This window comes from Anser anser (assembly GCF_964211835.1).
Source record: "Anser anser genome assembly, chromosome: 17".
Lineage (NCBI taxonomy): Eukaryota > Metazoa > Chordata > Aves > Anseriformes > Anatidae > Anser > Anser anser.
Genome location: NC_139738.1, coordinates 7078382 through 7096228, shown reverse-complemented (window position 1 = coordinate 7096228; position 17847 = coordinate 7078382). Strand labels below are relative to the sequence as shown.

The 17847-nt window shown below is 49.4% G+C and overlaps 2 protein-coding genes across 4 annotated transcripts in view; one reads left to right on the top strand and one right to left on the bottom strand.

Moving 5' to 3' along the window:
* LOC310882917 (neuroblastoma suppressor of tumorigenicity 1) overlaps positions 1–8902 on the top strand; it is a 13713-nt gene extending 4811 nt beyond the window's left edge. Inside the window, exons 2-5 of one of the 2 annotated variants that reach the window (XM_083802388.1) lie at positions 2862–2944; positions 6127–6321; positions 6549–6660; positions 7515–8902. In XM_083802388.1, coding sequence (XP_083658514.1) covers positions 6152–6321; positions 6549–6660; positions 7515–7769 — 537 coding nt within the window. In that variant the 5' untranslated portion in view covers positions 2862–2944; positions 6127–6151 and the 3' untranslated portion in view covers positions 7770–8902. The remainder of the gene's footprint in view (positions 1–2861; positions 2945–6126; positions 6322–6548; positions 6661–7514) is intronic. The other variant, XM_083802389.1, reaches the window with a different exon arrangement.
* The window catches only part of LACTBL1 (lactamase beta like 1), a 23383-nt gene continuing 14373 nt past the window's right edge, over positions 8838–17847 (bottom strand). For both annotated transcript variants that reach the window (XM_083802386.1, XM_083802387.1), the window contains one exon: positions 8838–16394. In XM_083802386.1, coding sequence (XP_083658512.1) covers positions 15416–16394 — 979 coding nt within the window. In that variant the 3' untranslated portion in view covers positions 8838–15415. The remainder of the gene's footprint in view (positions 16395–17847) is intronic.

The following is a 17847-nucleotide window of genomic DNA, read 5'->3' as shown; positions in this document are numbered from 1 at the left end:
AGGAAAGGAAAGGAAAGGAAAGGAAAGGAAAGGAAAGGAAAGGAAAGGAAAGGAAAAAGGAAAGGAAAAAGGAAAGGAAAAGGAAAGGAAAGGAAAAAGGAAAGGAAAGGAAAAAGGAAAGGAAAGGAAAAAGGAAAGGAAAAAGGAAAGGAAAGGAAAGGAAAGGAAAGGAAAGGAAGGAAAGGAAAGGAAAGGAAAGGAAGGAAGGGAAGGGAAGGGAAGGGAAGGGAAGGGAAGGGAAGGGAAGGGAAGGGAAGGGAAGGGAAGGGAAGGGAGGAAGGGAAGGGAAGGGAAGGGAAGGGAAGGAAGGGAAGGGAAGGGAAGGGAAAGGAAGGGAAAGGAAGGGAAAGGAAGGGAAAGGAAGGGAAAGGAAAGGAAAGGAAAGGAAAGGAAAGGAAAGGAAAGGAAAGGAAAGGAAAGGAAAGGAAAGGAAAGGAAAGGAAAGGAAAGGAAAGGAAAGGAAGGAAAGGAAAGAAAGGAAAGGAAAGGAAAGGGAAAGGGAAAGGAAAGGGAAAGGAAAGGGAAAGGAAAGGGAAAGGAAAGGGAAAGGAAAGGGAAAGGAAAGGAAAGGAAAGGAAAGGAAAGGAAAGGAAAGGAAAGGAAAGGAAAGAAGAAAGGAAAGGAAAGGAAAGAAAGAAAGGAAAAGGGGGGGGGGATTGAATAAGGGAAAGTATTGAATCACTTGTTTTGATTTTTTTCACAGCAATCTTTCAGGTTTTCCCAGTTCAGATTTTAACTTTTCCTACTAAGGCTGGCCTAAAATATTTTTTGTTCTGCATAAGCAAATATTATTTGAGTTGAGATTCCTATGAGGCAATTCCCTGCAGTGTGCAGAAGTTACTGTATGGACAAAATCCTGTGTCAGTGGGGAGCCACACTGGCTCTTTCTGGGACCGATACATGCTTCTTCCCACTTGTCACCAAATCAGAGACTTAATGTGGCTTTGCTTCCTTTTAGGTGCCAGATAATCTCTTGCCTTTTTTAGAAGCGTAGTCTTGCGCACTTTAAAATGTTTTGCTCACAAGTATCTTGGTGGGACTTTGGGGATTTGAGTACATCTGAAAATCAAGCCCTTAAGTTTAATTACCGAAGAAGAGAGCAAGCTCTTGGAACAACCCAGTCTGGACAGATCTCCTCCCAGGAGAGCTCCTGCTTATTCTTCTCCTTCAGACCAAAGGGGCTGAGGAAAGAAGTGTCTTGCCTTTTAGAAAAGCAGTTGCTGGCTTTGAGAGTCGGTTTGAAAACCCAAACAAGCCCAAAGAAAGGCGAAACTGCAAGAAAACCTCTCTGCTGAGCAGGGACGGCCAGCTCAGCGCCGTGGTGAGCCGCTCTTGCTCTGTGAAGCGTGCGATGCTCTTAAAAACTCAGCTGCAGCATTTACAGCCACCTGCAGCGCAGATCGCTCCTGGCCACCCCCACGTCCCAGCCCGCCCTGCAGCGCAGCGTTCCCAGCGGGCACCTTCCCTGTTGGCAGCCATCCCTCCCTCCTGCCCTGGGCAGCCTCTTCCCTCGAAGGAAGCCTGGAGCTCCAGAGACCTTCCTCTGCTTTCCCACTCCCTCTGCAGCCAGCAGTTCACGCGGTGTAAGGTGGTCCCTGCCCCTGGTGTTACAGGCAGGGAAACTGAGGCACAGAGATGCTTGCTGAGAGACCCATTCATGGGGCGCTCAAGGCTTCGGTCTAACACCGACTCGGCGTTGCTCTTGGCAGCTTGAGAGCCAGGCTGGGTGGGAAGTGGCTCCGTCAGGCAGGAGAGCTGTGGGGCTTCTGCCCAGGGAGCGGGAGAGGAAGGTGGAGGTCCCGGCTCTGATCCAGACCAGGGACTGAAACCTTCCCCGTGTCCGTCTCCGGTGAGTGCCTGGCTGGTGGAGCAGGCCATGAAATAACAAACTGCTGTAGAGAGCATGGATTTGGACTGGTGTCTCAGGCATCTCATGCAAAGGCTTTAGGCACTGAGGTAAAGCCATTTCCCTGCTCTGTACCTCATTTTCCTTAGCTATAGCATGGAGCCGACACTCTCTGTGCTGTATCTGTGGGCTTTGAGCCTTAGCTAAGCAATGTTTATGAAGCTTAGGGGTTTCTTGTCTCACAGAACCTGGGATGCTGCATGTGTGGCCATGAGCACAACATACCTGTGTCTGTATTTTTATGCATTTGGCAAAATTGCAAGATCCTGGATAAGAAAAATACATATAAATATATTAAACTACTCATGAAATGTTCCCCGTTCCCACCTGCAGGCTTCTCTTGTATTATAGTGTAAACTTCCCTCTGGAAAAAGAGGGTAAAACTGATTAGATCTTTTTAATTTTCCTCCAGAAGTGTTTGTTTTCCAAATGGCTGGAAACAGCTGTGGGCTGGATGGTGGGAACGTGGTCTTGGAAGTAATTCCCGTGATTGTCCTCCGGCCGACAGTACAGCGTAGATTTTCCCAGCTCCTTCCAGGCATCGGCGGCGACTGTCCTTGCAGGACTCTGAGCGTCCCCGGGGCTGCTGGCACTGGAGCTGACACCAAACGTCTGCCACCAGGCCTCAGAGCTGCGCTGCTGGGAGGCTCAGCTGGCAGCACGTCCCCTGCCACAATGTCCAGAACTCGGAGGGACGTGGAGCTGGCGCAGCTGAGACCTCTCAGCCGTGGACGTTTTGCTCCTCAAGCTCCACGGGCACGGGGACCGGCTGGAAAAGGGCTCAGGGGCCGCTCACTGCAGGGCTGCAGCTGTGTGCGTGTTGTTTGTCTCTGGAGTCCGGGATGTGCCAGGCTCCAGGGCTGAGTCATTTGCCTTCTCCTTCATCTGGGAAAGGACTCGGGGCTGTGATAGGAGTATTTTCTTTATTTTTATTTTTTATTTTTTTTGGATGCAGCTCTCGTGGGTGGTGAATGACCCCGATGCGTGGCCTGAGAAAGGTGAAGCACGTGGCGTCTTCCAGCTTCAGGGGAGACCCAGGTAGCTATCCCCTGTTAGGGGCCTGACACTGAGCCAGCATAGCCCCAAGGGACTGCCGGGGACGGGACACTGGAGGAAGCTGCGGTGTAGGTCGAGCACAGCAAAGATGGGACACCCTTGGGGACCATAGGCCTGCCGGAACTGAGCTGAACTTTCTGCTTGAAAAGCTTTGACTAGCCAGAAAAAAAAAAACATGCCCTGGGGCGAGGAGAAAGAAGCTCCTGTGCGCGGGGAAGTGTTCACTCCCACCTGCAGGTCGGGGCTGGGGTCAGCACCGGGGAGCACACACTTGTTCCTTGAGGGGCCGCACCGTGTAATTTAGCTTGTCATGGAGGAATGTGCTCAATGCCTTTATTTAATCAGGAGTTTGCAAACCTGCTCGGGTGCCTCATCTTCCTTTTTCCTTTCCCTTCCCAGCCAGGGGGGGAGAAGGAACATGGTGCTTTTGTCTCCCGCCCTGTGGCTGCTGTCAGATGAATGGTTTTAGCGGTGCTCTGTTCACATGACTGGTTCGAACCATGCCAGCGAACACGCCGCAGTCGCGAGCAGGCTGTTTCCAGCCCCAGCTCCCTCCCAAACTCAGCTGCATCAGATGTTTTCCTAGGCACTGGCGTAAACCTTGTTACTTACTAGAAATGTGGGCCTGCGGGTTCCAGGGCATTCTTAGGAGAAGGAAAACACCACGCGGATGTGGCCTGTTAACAGCCTGAGATCAGTGAGAGTTTGCAGGGCTCAGCTACACAGTGCCCCGGTGATTGTTCCAGCCCTGCCATGGTGCCCTGTGCTCCCACAGCCCCTCTGCAAACCAGACCAGCTCCGTGATGCTGGGGGCCCCAGTTACAAGACATCCCTGCTCAGGAAAGGAAAGGGCTTAAGCATATGTTTAAGTGCTTTCCTGAATCTAGGCCAGGGCCGGTGCTTTAGCAGAGCACAGCCTCACCCGTCTTCTTCTTGATATCAGAGACAGGAGCCTGGATGCTCTGAGATGATCCTTTGTGCCTCTGTGTCTGCTGACCAGGGCTGCAGCACATTTCTGCTGAGCATCTCCCTCCAGGGGAAGAAAGGTCCCAGGGAAGCGGGGCTGTCGGAGCCGTTCAGCTCTTCGCCACTGGGTATAGCTGCAGAAGAACCTGGGAAAAAAAACAGCCACCACCTTCTTTGGAAGGAAGGAAATTGCTCTCTAATTGGGCATGTGGAAATGAACTTGTGTGCTGACTCCTGAGGAATTTCATCTCTTCCCCAGGGGGTTTGCAATTGCTGTTTGGGTCACATCCCAGCTCTGATCTCAGACTTGTCTTTGGGAGTGGTATTCCTCAGCACAGAGCTGCTGGCATTTGAGGAATGAGTGATGCTCATTTCAGAAAACCAAACAAACCAAGTGTGTATGCAGCTTTGCTGTGTAATTCTTAGCAGAAATTGCAGAATTTCCCTACCGAAATGGAAAAAAATTCTCAGGGAACAGAAAGGAGCCCTAAGAATTGTCTGTGGGACAAATGTATCTAACCACACTGCTCTCATTAACAACAATGCAAGTTCGGGGGCTAAAGCCCTCTGCTTGTCTCCAAACAAAACCTGCAAAGCATGCTTTGTGTGGGTATTCTCACCGGGGATCTGTGGGATTCACATGAACAAGTGCCGGGGCTGCATTTGAGGGTTAGGAAGCCAGGCCAGTAAAGGTGGTTGTGCATTATATCATTGCGGTTCCCTTACAGTCGGGAAATCAGAAAAGTTAGCAGAGCCCTTGACCTGATTCCTCCAGAAATCGGGGGACTAGGGAGGAGGGATGCCCTTTGCTTTCCTGTGTTGGGATGGAGGGTAGGGAAGCATCTCTCTCCTGTGGCCCTCATGGAGAGAGCACTTCTGGGTTCAGGCCCAGGAGGTTGGGCTCTGTGGAGGGAGTAAGAGGGCAAAAAGCTTTCTCCCATAATGACCTTAAAGCACCTCAGCTGAGTTGCCAGGGTTCATTAGTAGGCCAGCCCAGCGGTGCAGATGAGCGTGGTGGTCCTCTGGCCGAGGAGGCAGCAGTGACGGTGGTGCAGGCGGATGAAGCAACTGGGGAACGCCCGGCTGGGAGTGCCCTGTGCGGAGCTGCCCCTGACACCCGTGTCTGATAAACAAGGCATTTTTCCTCTCCATTATAGGGCTGGGCCCAGGAGCCGTGGGAGTCAACGGGAATCATTCCAGTGTGGGCTTTGGATCTTCGGTTAAACAAATAGAAGGAAGAAATAAATAACATGGTTCTAACAAATATTTTAGGAAGTATAAATGTCTGCCTTTCCCTATGACTTGATCCAAACCCCGCAAAGGAAAAAAAAAAAATCCCTATTTCTGTGATGCTTTTCCACGTGCCTTTCCCCAGTGATTGGGAGTGTTAATGCAGGCACCTTGGCTCGAGAATACAGCTGGCCCGCGAGGAAACCCTGTGTGGGATTTCTCTGGGGTGGTAAGTAACCTTCTTGGCCGACCACCTTTGCGAGTGAGGTTTATGCCTGGTATTAGAAGGACCCTTCTTGTTTGCGAACTGAGCTCCTGTCCTCAGAGCAACCGTTCGACAGCCTTGCTGCTGAATCGGAATGGCTCTATAAAAATAAATGATGTATCGGTCATTTCTGTGGTTTCTTGCCTCTGGAGAGAGGTTTCCACATTTCCCTGCTTGCTGCTGCCTTGCAGCGACACCTGCTGCGCACTGTGAGGAGAAGAACGATTTTCTTCCCTGTGAAAGCGGTCCCTTTTTTTCTGGGAAGGCTTGCAGCAAGGACAGCTTTGGTTTTTAAGGTGGGAGAAAAGGAAGTGGGGAGGTCCGCACCTTCCTCGAATACAAACATTTCTGTGGTCCATGACTTTTCCAACCTGGCGCGGCCTGTGGTGGTGACGCTTTTGTTTTGCAAACTTCTTCCAGCCCAGTCTTGGGTGAGAAATGGTGAAAAGCCTGCTGTTACCCCTGGCACAAAGCTCAGGAGAGGTAATGCAGGCCTCTGCCTCAGCCCCAGAGCTGGTTTTGAACAAGGGAGAGGCAGACCGGCGTGTCTTGCTCCCTGTGCAGCAGCTGGGGAGGGAGATGTGCGTACCGACACACTGGGAGGACGTCCCTGTGTGTGACCCAGCCAAGAACTGCCACGAGGTCAGAGAAGTGGGCTGGCTTGCCCATTCTCCTTCCTGCTAATGCTTTGCTCTGACTTCAGCTGTAGGTTTTCGTCAGAGCTGGCCATGATGTTACGGTTCGTGGTTGGTGCCCTCTTCCCAGCGCTGCTTCTGGCTGCACCGCCCCCCATAAACAAGCTCGCCCTCTTCCCAGACAAGAGCGCTTGGTGCGAGGCGAAGAACATCACCCAGATCGTGGGGCACAGCGGCTGCGAGTCCAAGTCCATCCAGAACAGGTATGGATCCACTCTCGGCGCAGAGCTGCAAACAGCTGATTTTCATTTGCTGATGGTTTGCCATCATCGCTGTGGGGACTGTCACTCACACAGGAAGCCACGCATGATGTCCTGCCTCTGCCCTAATGCTTTCTGTCTGTTTCAGCAGAAAGTCAGATCTCTTTCTGCCTTTGTTGGGAAGAGCAGGCACCTACCCTGAGCCCTCATCCCTCCTGTTGTCTTCACAGGGCCTGCCTGGGACAGTGTTTCAGCTACAGCGTCCCTAACACCTTCCCTCAGTCCACAGAGTCCCTGGTTCACTGCGACTCCTGCATGCCAGCCCAGTCCATGTGGGAAATTGTGAGTATCCGTGCCTGCCCCATGGTCTTTTATGCTCCTCCTTGCTCAGGGGTTCTGAGGCCTGCTCTGCCACCGCTTTGGGACAAGTCATTCTCCTTCCCTGAGGTTTCTTTGCTTGTAGTTTCCTTCCACGGTATCTCTCAGGTGACTCTACCCTTCTTTGAGATACCTGGGTGAAAGGGGCTGCTGGAAGCAATGTGACTGCTGTGATGAATGGTGCATTTGTCACTGTTTGCAGAAGCTTCCTCTGTCAGTCCCTGCGTTATTCATCCCGTGTGTCTCTTCTCTCCACCACTCCCTTTGTCGCCTCCTCCCACTTGGGAGTTTTTACCTTCTAGGCTGTCCAGAAGTGCTTCCCACAGTCCATCTGCCAGTCACCCTCAGACCTCCCAGCATCTCTGCATGTTTCATGCCATCGTTAATCCTGGAAGGGTCATAAACCCTGCCTCCGAGGCAGGCCCAGGCACCCAGGGAGTTGGGGTGCTTTGCTTTTGACTCAGACATTTGGGCAGATGGCTTTGGCCAACTTAGCTGCGATAATTCAGCAATGTGTCTTCTGGGTGGCCTTTGCAGCTAGTGCTGCTATTTCTGTGCCAGTTGTGCCTGGGAGCAGTGTCCCACTTGAGTAATTTCATTTCCTGGATGGTAAAATGGGTCTGTGCAGCCTGTGACCCGTGAGACATCCCCAGAGCACCCTTACCTTGCAGACTGACCATGGAGGCTTATTTGGGTAGCAAGCCATCACTTCTGGCTTAAAACACCCCAAGTCTGCAGGGCACGGTGTGGCTCAGGGTTGCCATTGGGGTGCCAAGCCTGTGCACTCAGGCTTGCTGCCTCCTCATCTCTCTATCCAGGTGACACTGGACTGCCCAGGCAACGACGAAATCCCCAGGGTTGACAAGCTGGTGGAGAAGATACTTCATTGTAGCTGCCAGGCTTGCGGCAAGGAGCCAAGCCACGAGGGAGCCCTGTTCAACGTCTACCTGAACACAGAGGAGAACATGCCTGCGGAGGGCCCCAGCCCCCATCACTATGCCCACCACCAACAGGAGGTGGAAGAACCTCCTGCTTCCAGCCACCACCACCACGAGGAGGAGGGCGATGAGTAACCTGGCCCTCACGGACTGTCCTTGCAGCTGGCGGCGCGGGCAGGGGGTGCGTGCGAGGGAGAGGGCCAGGGTTTGGGGAGGGAGGGGGGGTGGTGGAGTTTTTCCTGTCTAATAGCTACCCTCACGCTTTGCTCTCCACAATACCCCAGGGCCGGAGGAACGTTCTGAGGCACAAGCAGGGCTGAGGTGCAGGCGTGGGGCTGGAGCTGCAGGGCAAGAGAGGAGGGCTGGGGGGGGGCTCTGATGCAAAACTACTTGCACATAATAGTAATAATAAATTGAGAGGACCAGGAACCCCGGCAGAGGGGGCATTGGCTGAGAGCAGGAGCTGAGCTGGGCTCTCCAGGCACTGTCTGCAGGATCCTGAACCTGCTGTGGTGCCCTTGCTGAGTTTTTCTGGGTTTTTCTATTGCAAATGGCTCTTGCCTGAGGTGGAGGAAGAAGGGATGCAGCTTCTCCACAGCCCCACGTGAGAGGCACATCTCTCTTGGGGCACGCAGGATGGGGGTGTCCCTTCTTCCTCCCACCTCCCCTGCCTGCCTAGGGACACCTGGGCACAGCAGGGAAGTGCTGTTCCTCCTGGCACTTGCTGGGTCTTAATTCAATCCCAGTGCCTTTGTGTTAGGAAGCTTGTAGGGAGTATTTTTTTCCCCTGGATTTGCCTCTGGGGCTGTGTGTGAAATTGCTGGGAACTGCGGTGGTGAGAGCCCTTTCCTTGCTGGTCCTCAGGGTCACCACGTAGCTCACAGGGACGAGGGAGCTGCATCATGCCGTGGGCACTGGGGCTTCACATTTTGTGGCCTGTGCTGGGGTGGTGTGGGTGGGAGCCAGCCCCTCTTCCCCCTTTCCCTGCTGCACTTTAATTGTGGTGGAGGGAGAAAGGGGACGAGTCCCAGGATGCTGGTGTACCCTCACAGGGGACTGCTGTGGACCCTGCTGCAGATGCAGGTCTGGGGAGGCTCAGGGTGGGGGAATGGCCCCAGGCCCCTCCTGCTACCCCTTTCTCTGTTGTATAAAGCTAATTTCTTTGGCACTGTCCTGACAAGAGCTTCCAAAGCTTGTAATCGATGCCTCCCCCTCCTTTTTACAAGTTTTTTTTTTTTTTTTCTTAAATAAATTAGTTCTGACTTCCATTTCTCAGTGCTCTGATGCCTGTCTGGTTTCTGGCAGTAGGTTCTTCAGTGCTGACGAGGGAGAGGCCGTTTATACCCGGACACCAACCCGGAGATCAGTGCAGGAGGGTGCAGGGCATGGGAAAGCCACGGTTCCCTTCAGCTTTCTGCTGCGTTCAATTTAGGAGGAGGAGGGAGAGCTGCTAAAAGGAAAACCAACCCCAAGGATGCAGCATCTGGGCCCCATGTGGGAGCGGGGACTGCGCAGCAGCTGCTGCCCAGGCCTGGCCACACTCAAGTGCCCCTGTGTGCAGATTGGGTCCCACTCCTGTAGATAGCACGTGGGGTCTCTGCAGACCTTCGTCAGTTCTGTTGCCACTAGGTGACACTTGATCCAGCGTGTTTCGTGGCCTCCAGGACTGCTTCTGGACTGAAGGAATGCGAGCTTGGACATGGACTTCGTGACTGAGGAGAGAACCCAGGCACCTTGGCTAGAAACCAGTGGGCTGTTTTCAAGGGTGTTTGGATCAAGCATTCCCTGGGCAAGGCAGGCAGAGTCCTTGCAAACCTCCAGTCTGGCCACGCAGTGTCATGCCCTCAGAAATGAGCAGATGATGTTCCCTTTCCTGAAACTAACTGTGAGGAATGGTCCCATCTGTTCCTGGAGGGGCTATGCCATGCTAGTGCCTGGCTCTTACTGCCTTTTATTGCCCCTCTTCTTTGAGGCCCAAGCTCTGTGCAAGTTTGGAGAGCAGCTCTCTGGGTACTGGGGTGGGAGAGGGTTTGCAGAATCTCGGTTAAGGTAGGAATTGCCACAATGAAGGGGATGGGCTGAAAAGGAAAGACCATGGTGAGGATGGAGATAACCTTTTCATCGAGGTAAGGTTTTTAGTCTGTGTAGTGTCCTCCTAAGGAAGGGAACTTTGTTGGAGAGCCAGGAAAAGATGGAGAAACCCATGCTGTCACCAACTGCAGGGAGACCACGGCTGCATGTGAGATTTCAATTGCTGGAGTGGGTGCAGCATCCCCCAGTGCTCCTCACAGGGCTCTGGGAAGCGTCTCTGCCCAGGTGCTCCCCTCCTCAGGGACACAGGCAGGGTGAGGCTGGCAAGGTGGCAGTACCCCCAGTTCACTTGGTGCCACGTGGACCTTTCACTGGTGTATGGTGAAAGTGAGCTGGATTTAGCAAGATCAGTCCTATAAGCTTCAGGAGTTGCAGTTCAGGGTGTTTGGAACATGATGACTTCACCTACTTTTGAAGCAACCTGAGCTTCAGTGGAGGCAAGTGATGGAGGTCTGTTTTGCAGTTAAAAAAAAACAAAAAACTTTGAAGGTATGTAGCCCAGCTCTGTCCAAAATCTGCCCTGAGGAGCCATTGCAGGATGGACCGAGAGCAGATTGTAGTAATGGAGGTTACTGCATTAAGCACTAGGCTGCCTGGGCACCCTCACTGAGGTCTCAGCCTTCCAGTTCTATCCCCTGTAGCTCACCAGCCCCTTCTCTGCCACACTGGCAGGTGGCTGTTGACAACCTGGTTTTCCTTTCCCCACCAGTTGTACTGGAGAGCAGACCGGGTGGAAACCATGATCTCCTGCAGATGCATCCAGAAACACAGCCCAGGATGTTGGGGGGGTAGAGCACAAACAGGCCAGCGGAGCTGGTGGAGCAGAGATTTTGCAGGGGCAACACTAGGATTTGGACATAATTTTAAAGCAGTGTTTTAAACATATTTTCCTTTGGTCAATTCAGATTCACTTCCCCGGAAAATGCATCCAAACCAAGCGTACAAAGCCTGCCACAACACTTAGTTGTGGAGGATGCAGTCCTGATCCAATCTTCTCTGGAAGAAAAGCTCTGGGGTGAAACTAAGATGCTCCTAAGCTTGGGGTGTAGCAGAGCTGAGGAGGAAGCACGGCTTCATGCTATGGCATGACTTCTGCACTGGGCACTTGTGTGGACCCAGCTGGGATAAATCTGTGCTACTATATAGATTTTATCCTAGCTGGGAGGCTATTGCAGTGTGGGCTTGGGGTGGTTTTTTTTTTTTTTGTTTGTTTGTTCCAAGCATAGATGGGATGAGGAAGTGAGGGCTTCCTAGTACAAGCACTATTCTAAAGAAACCTGCTGAGATCAGAGCCTTGCATGTGTGCTCTGCGCCGGGACACCTGCAGAGGTGGCCGAGGAAGTTTGGTTTGGAGCATCCAAGGAGAAGGTCCAAGGAAAGCAAAGGAGTGCAGGAGCTGTGCATGGGCTCCCAGGAGAACTTGTCCTCGTATCAGCGAGGGCAGCTGCTTCCAGCATGCTCTAGAAGCCTACCAGTACACTCCACTGCACTCCAGGGTGTGCTAAAAACATCCTCCTGCACCCTAGAGGCCTCCCAGGGCTGCTTCCTGTTGTCTACTGCCCCTGGAGGCCTCCCAAAGTTCTCTAGCACAATCTAGGGCACACTGGAGGACTCCAGTGGCCCTCTGCTCCATTCTAGATCGTCTGCAGGTCTACCAGGGCCACATAGTGACCTTTAGCTCCTGTGGTACTCCCTCACTGGAGTACTCGCAGTGGAATACACTGGGAAAGCTGTAGGATACTGTAGAGAGCACTGGAGAGTCCAGAGAGGCTTTTAGGGGGTGCTAGAGTACACTGCAAGGTCCTCCGACGCCTCCAGAAGGTCCTAGAAAACCAGCAAAACAGCAGTAAAAAGCTCCAAAGATACAATAAACTGTCCCTAACCCTGAAAAAGACTACACCATACGTGCCTACAGCCGCTGTTTTCAGATACATACAGGCACAGGGAACTTGGAAGATACATTTCCCCTAAACCGTGCTCCATCACTTTACCACCAAGGTTGTAACTTTGATAATATTTGATGTACAGGTGAAGACATAAGGTCACATTCACAGTAAGCCCTGTAATTCTGCAAAAATCATAAGGGTCCTAGAACCACAGGGCAAACGTGAAGTAACATCATCTTCCTATCCATAAGCATGCTGTAAAAATTACTCACCTGAAGAAGAGACGTATGCAATAAAGGTACCTACTATTATATAGATTGCTTTACTCTAAAAGATCCTACTAGTTGTTACCTCAAAAAGACACGCTTACCTCTCTCAACTTGGAAATGCACCAGCCCATAGACTCTGACCCACCTAAAGAACCCTACAACTGGCTGAAGGAAAAACAAAGCACTTACCCCAAAGAGCAGCTCGGGCAGAAAGAGCTCTCTGATGGGACACCTGTGGCTTATACACCATTAGGCCCACCTGGCACCCAACCAATCACCTAGGAAAGGGAGGGTCAAAGGAAAAAAAAATAAGAAATAAAATAATAATAATAAAAAGAAATCAAGAAGGATGAGCAGCAGCTGTGTTGTTTTTGTTTATCGGGCTTAGCTCAACAGTGTGCAAAGCACAGCACAGAGAACTGGGCTATTTCTAGAAGCAACAATTCCTGTGCTTTTGCTTCAGCTTTGAATATTGAAAGGACAATATGATCAAGCAAGTAACTGAAACGATTTCAACTGGAATTAGCTCAAACCTTTCTTTCCATAGGCAAAAATAATTTAGGAGCATAAGAGATTACACAAAAAAAAAAAAACAAAAAAACCCACATGTAATAACATGACTCACAGGTGCAATTAGGCACTTGAGTAGGCTATCTGAAAACCAAAAGGCTACGCTGATGGGTCAAAACACACTACAAGACACTGAAACGTGGCCTTCTGCTGCACAGACTTAAAAACTAATGTCACGCTCACCAAGGCAGTACCCACCCAGTGCCCTCTAGCCCCCCCAGAAAGCCTCCCACTGACCCCCAGTTCCTCTAGGATGCCCAAGAGGCCTCCCAAGGCACTCCAGGATGCCCTAAGAGCCTCCTCTTGAACCCTATAGGCAAAATATGGACTGATCCTGGAATCTTGTGGCCTCTGAAGGCCTCTCAGAGCTCTCTAGCACACTCTCGGGCACACTGCAGGCCTTCTGTAGTCTTCGCCTGCACCCTAGATCCTCTGCAGGTCAACCAGGGCCACCCAGTTCCCACTAGCTCCCTTGGAAAGCCTCCCAGTGACCCCCAGATATCTCTAGGATGCCCTGGAGGCCTCCCAGGGCACTCTAGGCTACCCTACGAACATCCTCTTCAAACCTAGAAGCAAAATAAGGACACTTCCAGGAACCTCATGGCCTCTGGAGGCCTCTCAGGGCTCTCTAGCACGTTCTTGGGCACACTGCAGGCCTCCTGTAGTTGTCTCCTGCACCCTAGATCCTCCGCAGGTCAACCAAGGCCACTCAGTTCCCACTAGCTCCCCCAGAATGCCTCCCAGTGACCTCCAGTTTCCTCTAGGATGCCCTAGAGGCCTCCCAGGGCATACGGGGATGCACTACGAGCCTCCTCTTGAACCCTAGAGGCAAAATAAGGACTCTTCCTGGAAGAGATGTTGCTCTGAGGCCAGTCCTAGTCCAGCCTGGTTTCTCACAGAGTGAAATCCTCTTCAAAATGAGAGCATTGTCAAGGCAAGTCAAGACAAAGGGATGAAAATTCATTGAACAAACCTTCCATGACAGATATAATTAAAAGCTGCATGGAGTGGAGGGATTGAGGTTTGCCTTTATTGGGAACAGTCAAACAAGCCAAATAAATGAGTCCTGGGAATGCAGAGGGGTATGTGGTGAAAAAGAGGTGTAAGTTCATGGTGTTTGCTTGTGTGGTTTGCACACTGATGGTCTGGCCAGAAAGGCAGAGGCAAAACAAAAAAGATTTCAGCAGAGGATCCCACAAAGGGACAGGAAAGACAGGAAGGGGAAGGCTTTTACAGTAAGTTTTACCAACTCCATCTCTGCTCACTCTGAGCTGGTCAGAAACTTAATGTACCTTATTCAAGAAAGTTCTGTTTTGTAACAAATCTAATAGAAATGTTTTAGAAGATTCTCTGGGTCTTATCCTTTGCTCCTAGTTGAGCTAAGATTTAGACTTACGAAAAGCATTTATATTTTCCTACCATTTTCCTACCATTGCAAACAGATAGGCAGGTAAACAGTTTTCATGACAGGTGTAGATGTCCAGCAGAGCAACACATTTATCAAAGTGTATGTCAGTGTTACACAGGTAAGAAATAGAGGAAATGGCCAAGGACAGGCACTCACACTTATGGTCATTTTAAAAAATATTCAAAACTTAGTACTGCATTACCACACCTAGGAGATGCCAGGCTGGGAACTAGGAGGTGGGAACCCCCAAAAGCAGTCGTATTTCAGTCTAGATTGATTTAAATGGCTTGTAAGTAATTCAGTGATTTTCTTAAGAATATTAGTCATTGTGTATGGTGCTGGGAATGCTGACATTACAAAGTTGGGGTTAAAAAGGAAAATACATTACTTTCAATATTTCCAACAGAATTTTCTTACTAATATTAATGAATTGTTGTCTTATTTGGACAAGGCTTTATGTATAGATGAAAACTACTTTTGGCTGAGAAGTATGTCTATAACCCTACCTTAATCATTAATAGCATAACTTTTTTTTTTTTAATTATTTTTCCTTTGTGCCCTAAGACTACTAATAAATCAAATTATTTCAAGTCTTAGAAACTGAATAAAATCTATGTATCAGTTTGCTTGTTTATTGGCTATTGGCTTTGCTATCGTTTATTTGTTTTCTTTACAAAAGAGCAGAAATGAATATTCAAATTTCCATCTGTAACTTTGGGTTTACTAATGCATCCTCTCGCAAAAATGTCTTGAGGGTTTTTACACATCTCGCCCAGGAGATGGCAGAAGAGTCCTAATGATAACAAATACCAATTATCGCCAGCTGTCATTTTGCCAGATGACAGATGTTAAAGCAGAGGGAAAGAATTAGGGATTTGTTGATGTATGATACAAATGATCAAAACCTTACAGATTTACAACCAAGGCTTTTCACGCTGCCTGTAAATTTATGCCCTCGTGCCATGAATATAGTGATGTGTTGTGGCTTGATTTCATGTCATACATCCCTCTTGCTGAAGCAAAGTGAAGTCAGTTGTAATACATCAGCTAGGAGCAAAGGATGTTGTAAAGGGCCATCTTGTCAGGAAGATCTTAGGTCAGGAGTGATGTCATGACAGTAGCAGTTTTTATCTTGGCACTCAGACTGCAGACTGGATTCCTCAAAATGAGGCAAAAATAATCATAATAATTCCCAGCCCTTCGATGGTACCAGTCAATCACCACAATGGTAATTATACAGGCAGTAAATGTGTGAAGACCTAAGTGCTCAAGTTTTTTTTTTTTATGACATACAAACACCATCCATCCAGCACATTCCCACTTATTGTTTCTGTAGGCATCCTCCATTGCTAGCCAGTCTGTCATGCAGTGCCAGGGGTGGCAAACCATCGCAGTCATTTTAGAAGTGATACATGACATATTTGTTGGACAAGAGAGTCATTTGCCAGCATCTTTCCCTTTCAAGTGGCATCCATAAAGCCACGCAGACAGGAGAGTCTGGTAAGATGCAGATTTTGAGCCATCTCCCAGGAATGGTCAGAAAAGGAGAAGGGACATTTAGCTATAGAATACAGGTTTACGAAGTACACGCAGTACATTGTATGTGTTTAGCCCTGGTGCATCAAACCCAGGAGACAAACCCTTGCGATCAAATGGATAAAAATTAAAGAGCTGCCCATTCTGGGTCTCCAGTGAGATGGAAGCAGAGCCAAGATGCAGAACACAAGGGAACTCCTTGTCAAAAACAACTTGGAAGACACGCTCTTCCAGGTGATGGAGCTTGATTGTCCGGTATTTCTCAGGGATCAGCTCTTCAACGTGAGGCCCAAACTGCTGCATGACCAGCACCCCACCAGGTCCAACTTTGATCTCATAGAAAGTCAAGTTGGAGTAGGTATAGTAACCAACATAAGGGACTGGACTTGGAGGAGGAGACAAGGTTTTCTCTGCCTCTCTGAATGCAGTCTCCATGGCAGTAATAAGATACTCATATGTCTGAGTTACAATATCTTCACCTTGAGGCCTGGGCCCTGCCATCAGTACAATGAAGCTCAGGCGGAGTTTGGGGATAAGTGAGAAGGTAGCTGAATATCCATCAAGGTCTCCATCCTTCCTAATGACATCATAACCCAATTGCTCATTAATCTCCCAGGGTGTGCCAGTCTTGTTAGCAAAGTATTCAGTGGAGCACTTAAACAGAGGTGTCAGCATTGTCTTCACTGTGTCAGGTTCTAAGAGACGACGGTGATAGGTGCCCAAAAAGACCATTGCCAGCTTGGCAAGGTCAGCAGCTGTGGAGTACATCTGGCCAGAAGGCCTGTACCAGCCGAGGTCATAAAGAGGGGCTGGCTGCTGGCTGCCGTAGAAACCCACAGCCATTTGGGAGCGGATCGGTGGTGTGATGTCGAAGCCAGTGTCCTCCATGCCCAAGCGGTCTAGGATGTTCTCTGAGATCCAGCGCTGGTATTGTCCCTCAGCTGCATGGTCAGCTAGTACATGCGCCATCAGCGAGAAGGCCAAATTGCTGTAGTGGCATCTGAAAAGAAAGGAATATATCTGCATCAGCCTTCCCTCAGTGATGCAGTGTAGGTATGACTTTGTTAAAACAATGGCTAGGTCTCTTTCATCTGGGGAAAGACTGATTTTATCAGAGAAGGAGAAAGAAGTGAGAAGGCAGTAACAGAGAAAAAGTGCTAATGTCTTGATTTGTAATTAATTCAGGAACGAGAAATTTCTGACATGAACATCAGCTGAGCTATTTAACTGCTAAAGTTAGAAAGCAGGCCAGAGATAGAAAACACCAAACAAACAAACAAAAAACCTTTAAGCAAAAACCTATATATTTGCATATCCTGACTTACTGTCTAATAATTGTTCACAAAAAGAATGTCTTCATTCTTTCCAAGAGCAGAGTCAAGAATAAGACATGCTTACCTTAAAGGTCTCAAAATCCCAGGTGAGCCTCAGGAGATTTAACATGGTGCAACCGCTGAAGGACCTAAGCTATCTTAAGATAGGAAAAGCATCTAAAAAGCACTTAAATGTCTCTAAACCAGTATCCAGCAATGGTGAGAGATTAAAGACATCTAAGTGCTTGAGTCGGTAATATACATAAAGGGCATTAAGACTTTCACTTGAATTAAGTTTAAAGACATGAACGGACAATTTTGTTTCCAAAAAAAATAAATATCAGAAATCGTGTTTTAATGTTTGATATTTTTTAAGTGGTGTGAAGATACACCTCACTAAGGTCTATTTGGATCATAAATTTGGAGCCACTTCAACTACTTCCAGCTCATCTAGATGAATAAAAGCATGATGTGTACATACATATTTTACCTCAGGAATAAATACACATAGGACTAAAAGTTTATGTCGGAAATGGGCTGAAGTTCAACATTCCCAGAAAAATATATTATCACAAAATGATAGAATAGGTAGTTGGAAGGGACCTATAAGGATCATTGAGTCCAGCTCCTGGCTCTAAATAGGGCCACCCAAAAAACAAACCATATATTTGAGGGCTTTGTCCAAATGCTTCTTGAACTCCAGAAGGGTTGGTGCCGTTCGATCGCTGATCTCTAGACAGAAGAGATGAGTGCCTGCCCCTCTGCCCCACTTTGTGAGGAAGCTGCAGGCCACCACGAGGCCTCCCCTCAGTCTCCTCTTCTCTGGGCTGAACAAACCAAGTGACTTCAGCCACTTCTCATACGTCTTGTCCTCTAGACCCTTCGCCATCTTTGCAGCCCTCCTTTGGACACTCTCTAATAGTTTTATGTCCTTCCACAGAACTCAAGGTGAGGCTGCACCAGTGCAGAGCAGAGCTGGACAATCCCTTCCCTTGACCGGCTAGCAATGACATGCGTGATGCACCCCATGTATGATTGATCCTTTTGGCTGCCAGGGCACACTACTGACTCCCGATTCAACTTGCTGTTGACGAGAACCCCCAGATACTTTTCTGCAGGGCTGCTCTCCAGCCTCTCGTC